Source organism: Silene latifolia, chromosome 6 (assembly GCF_048544455.1).
Source record: "Silene latifolia isolate original U9 population chromosome 6, ASM4854445v1, whole genome shotgun sequence".
Lineage (NCBI taxonomy): Eukaryota > Viridiplantae > Streptophyta > Magnoliopsida > Caryophyllales > Caryophyllaceae > Silene > Silene latifolia.
Genome location: NC_133531.1, coordinates 2,664,076 through 2,672,300, shown reverse-complemented (window position 1 = coordinate 2,672,300; position 8,225 = coordinate 2,664,076). Strand labels below are relative to the sequence as shown.

Sequence of the window (8,225 nt, the reverse complement as noted above, 5' to 3'; positions counted from 1 at the left end):
TATTTGTTAAATTTGGTGCATTAGTACTAGTATGATCACACCCAATTTCCACAATTTTGGGTACCACAACATAGTATTGCGGCTGAACACAGCAATCATGCATCTTCTGTCATTCTCTTCAATAACTATCACCTGCTCTTGTGTAGTTTTACGACTTGTGTTGTGCGTACTATCTAGATCCTTTATTTTTTTTCAAACATAGAATTCTCTATGAAGAAACCCAAAGTTCCACATGTTAGGGTTGTCTCACATTGATAAAAGAGGAGAAAAATTACCACTTTATAAGGCAAGGGGCTACTCCCTTTATAACCAATTGGTTTTAGAGTGTAACCCTCTTGGACCTAAGTTGTGGACTCTTTCTCCTCCGTTTGGGAGCGGCCCAGACCCGTTGTTGAATTTAACATGGTATCAGAGCCCATGGCTAAAGACCTGGGTTTCATGGGCCAAAGTTTGCAGTCGGACGAGCAAAGTTGCTCAGTTGAATTTGTCCGGTCTGAGTTAATACTGGACCAAGTTTACAGCTGGACGAGCAAAGCCTGCTCTGTTGAATTTGTCTAGTCTGTGTAAAAAGTGAAAGAGGAGAAGAATTACCACTTTATAAGGCAATGAGCTACTCCCTCTATAGCCAATTGGTTTTAGAGTGGAACCCTCCTGGGACTAAGTTGTGGACTCTTTTTCCTCCGTTTGGGTGCGGCCCAGACCCGTTGTTGAATTTAACACTCTATTTTCTTTGGCAATTCAGGGGGTGTTTGGCCAAACTTTCTAAGTGCTTTTCTAATTGTAAAAGTAGAAGCAAGGCCAAACACTATAATTTAGGGAGATAAAAAACTACTTTTAAAAAGTCAGAAGTTAATAAAAAGCTACTAGAAACAGAAGCACCAAATTGATGCTTCTGCTTCTACTTCTCCCAAAAACTCTTAGGATTATGGAAACTAAAAAAAAAAAAACTAAAAAGCAGTAGTAGGCCAAACACATCAATTTGTTAAGAAACTACTTTTACAAAAGTTAGGCCAAATAACCACAACTTTTTCAAAAAGTAGTTTATGAAAAAACTCATTCTAAAAAGTAAAAGCTATTTCACATAAACTAGGCCAAACAGCACCTCAGTCATGGACATCAAATTACCAATATCTTAATACACAATAATAAGATGATTATATCCATTTTAAGTTTAAAACGAGTTAATATTAACTCATACTGTTACTTGTTAGTTGTGACGAATTTGCTGTTATTCTTAAGACATTATGTTGTTTTTTTTGTCTCATCTCACTATTTGACCCATTTTATATTTAAGACGAATAAGACGAATTCGTGTTGTTTAAATTGTTACTCCTTCCCGTTACATCGAACTTTCGGAATAAGTGTACAAAGTTTATGGAAATTTGAAATCTAGGTAGTTTTGCGTGGCGATATTATTACGCTTAACATGTGCCGGAGTTATCGCCATTGTTCAGATTAATTCCAATTAACCAAGCTAAGGAAAATTAATTTGTGTTATCAAGTCGCACTGAGTCTCGTTATCATGCTCTCATATGTATGTAAACTCTATTAAAATAATGTATTCAATATAAGACTATGTGAGAGTATACTGAGACTCCAAGCTATATGATGTTGTCCTACCATACACTTTAAAGTCAATTCATTTTTATTCAATTGTATTGAACTTAAAGAATTAAAAGTTATAATGAAATAAAATGTAGATTGAAAGTTCCTATTTAAAACCATCATTGAACTATAAAGTATATTGCTTCTTGATGGACTTTCGACTACAAGTTGGAGTCAAAGATGGACTTGAGAAAGCTAAAGCGGGGTAATTAATTTAGTTGATATCTCTTAAAATGGTTATATTCGTTTAAGTCTAAAAATGGTCAAATATTTACTACTTCCTCCGTACCAGACCAAAGGTAACACTTACTATAAACGGACGTACCACACCAAAGGTAACATTCCTTATTTAGCTCAGAACATTACCAAGTAATCCTTATACCCATTTGATATTTACACAAAATGTCATTCCATACCCCACCTACCAACGCACAATTAAACCTACAATTACATACCCCACCTATTTTTTCCCTCTTTACCCTTACTTTTTTTTTAAATACTCCAATTTTCCCTACGTTACCTTTGGTGTGGTACGGAGGGAGTATATTATTAGATGGAATATACTTTTTGTCCTTATCAATACACTTTACTTTTTGTCTCATCAAACTATTTGACCAATTTCATGTTTAAGACATGGCCGTGTTAAACAATAATATAACTCAAAAAATAATATAACTCAAACGATGGCAACGTCATGATCATATCGTTTACTATTCGATAGATAAAACTGATAGAAAAACCTTCTCACGAACAAAAATCATCATTCGACTGTTATATTGTACGTGATACAAGTGGCGGAGCCAAAATTTATAGTTAGGGAGCGAAAAAATACTGTGGAGGCGAACATGTAATGATATAGCGTGCGGAAACTTGAAATTTTTTCAGAGATTTCAACCAAAACTTGCTAATTTCTAGCGGGATAAGCCCCCTAAATCCACTACCGGGTGATACCGTGATAAAATAGATATAGAAATAGTTATTGTGAACTAATTAGTTGGACACATAGAGGATTCGAGGCCATATATACATGACTACATTGAGGAGATCAATTATTTTCATAACCGAAAATAAATATTTGAAACTCATGATTGTGTGATAAAGTAATCGAGTGTTCATTGCATGTTTTGAGTCTTTCACAATTCACTTTTAAAGATGGCCCTGTTTGGTAAACAGCGAATTAATTTCAGCATAAGCAGATTGTAAAAGCAGATTATAAATAGCAGATTCTATCAGAAGGTTTGACTAGCATATTATAACTAGCAGAATTAATTTGAGTGTTTGGTAATTGGCAGATTACGATTAGTAGATTGTTAGTTTTCTTTGTAAAATGGAGAAAAATTTCCTATTTTACAATATGCTAACCAATATACTAGGGTAAGCAGCATATTGACCCCAAATATGCTGTTTCAATATGCTGTTTACCAAACACTAAAATTAGCATATTTATTAGCCAAACATGCTAAAACCCTTAAATATGCTAAACATTGGCCAATATGCCGTTTACCAAACAACGTCATAAGCTCTTAAATTTCCTTGTCACTAATAATTACACATATCTCATTTATCTCAATTATTTATTTATTTTTAATTAAAATAAATTAAAAAGTACTAAAAAAAAAATGTAAATAAATAATTAAGACGGACATAGGGTCTACCAGTCTACCAATCAATCTCATCATCATACGAGCAACTACAAGAAAATAAAGATGGTTAAATGATCAAATGGATATTACTATTCCTATGAGGTTTGGAATATAAAAATGGACATCATTGATTTTTCATCAAGATCCACCAAAATCAGTCCTTTATTCCTGGGACCTTTAGTCCTCTACTCACTTGGCAACTGATATATTGGATTATTGGGTATATAAAATGTAGTACATTGTACTCAAGTACACTATTTTATTGCCTTGTATACGATATGCTGTTTACCAAATGTTAAAATTCACTCCGTATAAATTTACAAGTTAAGTTAAATCTATTAGTCTGTAGAATCCATTCAATGCCTAATCGGAAAATAAACTTGGGCCAAAAATTACTTTTTAGTGTATTTAACCCAACTTAAACACTCAACTCATAATATTGTGAATGTGATAAGTACAATCCTAGTTCACCCATAAAAGGTTCTAAATGATGATTCATGTCAGCCGATCCCAAATTATTTTGGGATTAAGGCTCTGATGGTGTTGTTGTTGTTGTTGTTGTTGTTGTTGATAAGTACAATCCTAGCTTTTGTTTGTTGGTGTCAAATGAGCTACAAGGACGGTACAATATCGGGTGGGGGATTTGCACCTAAGACCTATTAGCCACTGTACATTCTTCTTATATTCTTCTTAATTACCACTAGGCTAACACATCTTTGATATTCTAAGTTTTATTGTGTTAGGGCCCGATTCAATGTTCTATTGTGTTATGCAGGAAATTTAGAGGACTTAATCTTTTACTACCTACAGTTCAACCCTTTTGACTTTTACGGTCTACTAGACGATACTTTAACCACATTTTTCTTCATTTATAAATTATTTTTTCTTGTAAAGAGCTGGCCATCAGCACTGGCTGGCCTGGCCCGCCCCGCCCTTGGCCTGTTATTGTAGGCAATTTGGCCCACCCTTAGCCTGACCCGCCTTTGGCCCGGGCTGACCCAGGTCCTAAATTTCCAGCCCAGCCTACCCTTGGCCCGCTTAAAGCAGAACATGGGCCTGGCCCGGGTTATATCTCCCACAGCCCGGCCCGGTCTGCCTCACTCACGGGCCTGGTCAGAGCCTGACCAAAACAGCACGGCCAGAACCCGGCCCGAGAACACCTCTAGTTTGGTGTGAATTGGAGATTTGAGTAGTTTCGTACTAGTATATACTATATAGGATCAAAAATAAATTCCAAATAAAGAAAGAAACTTAATTGGCTTCTTTAAGTCTTGAGATAGGTATACCTTTTTTTACCGCTGCTAAAAAAAAAAAAAAAAAAAAGTCTTGAGATATATCGTCACTCAATCCCACTATATAATCTCTACTGTTTGATGAGAAAAATGTGAGTTAATCCATCATCCTCAAGAAAGCTATGTTACAAGTACTTGCTTTTTTAAGTTCTTAGTGATGGATATAGCACTTCCAACAATTACATTATCTAATCTAACACTTGGCCTTCTTAAATTCTATCGTCTACGTGCATGGTGCCTTGATTTGTGATAATGAATACGAGTATATTCATCATCATATGGTTTTACACATTTACAAGTAGCTTTTCTGAGTCATGTCCTTCCTAGCTTAATTTTAGCTTATTTCAATACAGTTCAATTCAACTTCATTCAGATCAGCTCAGCTTTGCTCAATTCAATTCAGTTAACTTATATGCAGTTCAATTCAATTCAACTGGACGATTCAAAGTTTGATGGAATTAATTACACACAAGTATGTTTTCTATATGTAAGTATATTCATTATTAGTTCGGATTCATTTTAGAGAATTATACAATTTTAATATTTTATATCGTATAAAAAACAATATACGATTCAAGTTAACTTCTTAAAATACCTTTGGCAAAACAACTATGTTATTGCGTGCCTCTCAACTCAAATTTAAAATGTACTTATTACTCAGAGCAATGATATACTCCGTATTAAATAAGAAATCAATGTACATTAATTAATACGATTGCTTCAAAACCGACTTCAACAAGACAACAACCCACAAGGCGACAACTATGATCGGATTTTGATATGTGTTTTTCTAACCTATGCCCACTAGGTATAGGATAAAAACCCCAAAAAGGAAAGAAATAAATGATATTTTTATGGGAAATTGCAATATCAACTATTTTTACTTTGGGGTCGTTTGGTTGTATGTAGGAAGTTGCATTGCCTAGGAAGTGATAAATCACATGATTTTAGAATTCATGTGAATTAGGAAAAGTTGTTTGGTTGCATAAAGGAAATGCATTCATGTAGGCATTCCCACTTACTGCTAGGGGCTGGGTAAGAACTTCCTCCATTATGGAGGAATTAGAGTTCCTAGGCAATTCTATTTCATGTGAATTGGGGTAACCAAACAAGTTACCCATTTTGCAATTCACATGAATTAGAATTCCTGTGTTATTTAATGGGTAACCAAACAACCTCTTTGATTTACAAAAAAATACATTTATTACTTTCTATTTTAGGTTTCTTATCCTATGCCTAGTGGGCATATGTTAGAAAAACCCTTGATTATTATTTTGGAAAAATTCCAAATTTAGTGCTCTTTTTTCTTGGTGGATGGTGGGCCTTACTTATATCACCCATAGCCTTAAAACCTTTGGTACCCCACAATGTGACGGACCTCAAATTAAAATCTAGAAATTGAGAATTTTTCTCATATTGTTTTATACTTACATTAAAATTTATACTTAAGAATTTCTGGATAATAAAAATCGATAATCTTAGATATTTTTAAAAATTTGGGGTAACAACTGCTATATTGATCAGGGTAGGACCAATATATCTCATCTTTTCGAATGAGTGAGGTATGTTGAAACCATTGACTTTCAAACCAGCTCGAAAGAGTTGAACATTTATGTCCAATAAAAGTCATAAAGTCAATAATCCTGTTGACTTTACGAAAACAAGGTTTACTCCGCCCAATCACACATTCAACAAAATAAATTTACTCGGTGAATATCTCTCGTTCACTTTTTGTATGATGACCCCTCCACCTTCACTACTTTCACCTATATAAAGCTAAACCATGAGTCCTATAAAAACATAACGTAATTTCACATTAAAATATCATTCATATTTCATTCTCCTACGTACCATACAACTTATATTATATATTTAATTTATTATTTTTTATATAAAATAAAATGAGGCTATCCTTAAAGCCTCATAAAATATATAACATCCCTAGCTTTTTAAACGCACCACCACACGTGAAACAAAAGCATAATTGTAATTGCAACCTTACACCACAAGTAAACTATACTCGTACCACTACTACACAACCATACTCACAAAATATTTCTCCTAAAAAATGGGAATCCTTCATTGAACCCGTTTTCACGGGCCACGGGCCAGGACCGTCTCGGATTGCTGACCGGTGGATGGAGTACATGGGGGTGGAGGATTGGGCCGGGTTGCTTGACCCGCTTGACGATAATCTTCGGACGGAGATTATTCGTTACGGGTCATTTGTTGAGGCCGCGTATAGGGCTTTCAACTTTGACCCGTCCTCAGAGTCTTACGGGTCGTGCAAGTACCCGAAGAAGGAATTGTTGGAGGAGTGTGGGTTTCCCAGTACAGGGTACAGGGCAACCTGTAACCTGCGGGCTTCGTCAGGGATACAGGTCCCTGACTGGGCAAAATCCAGCTGGTCTGCGACAACGCAGTCCAGCTGGATTGGGTATGTGGCGGTCTGCCACAACAAGGCAGTGATTGATCGGCTAGGCCGTCGAGATGTCGTCATTGCCTTGCGTGGGACCGCCACATGCCTTGAGTGGCTCGAGAACCTACGTGCCACTCTCACCCCGATCCCATGGGACAACAATGTTGTCCCATCATCGGACCGAGGTGGCGCCCCAATGGTGGAAAGTGGGTTCTTGAGCCTATACACTTCAGGGAGTGAAACACAGCCTAGCTTACAAGATACATTACGTTCAGAAATACAAAGAATCCTCAATCTCTATCCGGACGAACAACTAAGCTTCACCATCACTGGTCACAGTCTCGGGGCCGCCCTTGCTACACTGGCGGCCCACGACATTAAAACTACCTTTTCCCGGGCCCCACTGGTGACGGTTATGTCATTTGGTGGGCCCCGGGTGGGAAACCGTAGTTTCCGGTCTACCATTGAGAAACAAGGGACTAAAGTCCTAAGAATAGTGAACCCAAATGACCTTATCACCAAAGTTCCTGGCTTCGTCACTGATAACAATGAAATTAACAGCACTACCACTGGTAGCACTACTGATGCTACTAATAAAAGTAACAATAGTAATAACGAAAAACTGCGACCATTAGCAAAGCTATGGCCGAATTGGATGCAAAAACGGGTTCAAGATCCGCAATGGGTATACGCGGAGGTAGGTCACGAGCTCCGGCTAACAATGCCGGAGCCGGAACACGTACCTCATTACTTGAGTAATATGAACTTGGCAAAATGCCATGACCTTAAAACGTATCTTCAATTGGTAGCGGAAGGCGTTACTTCTAATTGCCCAATTAGAGCATCTCTTAGAAGAAAAAGACTAGACGTTCAAAATCTGCCAACTAGTCCTCCAATTACTGTGTAATTTACGTACAAAATTTTTGTAATTTTGTAAATGTATGTTAGCTTAGGCGTACGTAATCAAAACTGTTTTGAAATTATAAGTAGCATTATTGAAATTGTACATATATAAAATTTTTAACTATTAGTATAAACCGATTTATATAAGTATTTGTGTCGTAATTTTAGCCATGCATGCAAGTGTTATCATGGTTAGATGTGTATAGTAATTTTAGTACATTTTTTTGTTATTGGGTATCAATATTGTTTCCATTATCGTTATTCCTTTTTTACCATACAGTTAATAGAAATGTTATAATTAAACATCTACTCTGTAAAATAATACTCCCTCCGTCCCGGTTAATTGTTGTCCTTTGGTTTTGG

At 36.2% G+C, this 8,225-nt stretch overlaps 1 protein-coding gene across 1 annotated transcript; it reads left to right on the top strand.

Moving 5' to 3' along the window:
- Nucleotides 1-6,427: 6,427 nt before the first annotated feature.
- On the top strand, nt 6,428-7,867 carry LOC141658465 (phospholipase A(1) DAD1, chloroplastic). Its single transcript, XM_074465411.1, has one exon. It carries the CDS (start codon nt 6,442-6,444, stop codon nt 7,864-7,866), a length of 1,425 nt encoding a protein of 474 aa, XP_074321512.1. The 5' UTR covers nt 6,428-6,441; the 3' UTR covers nt 7,867.
- Nucleotides 7,868-8,225: the final 358 nt, after the last annotated feature.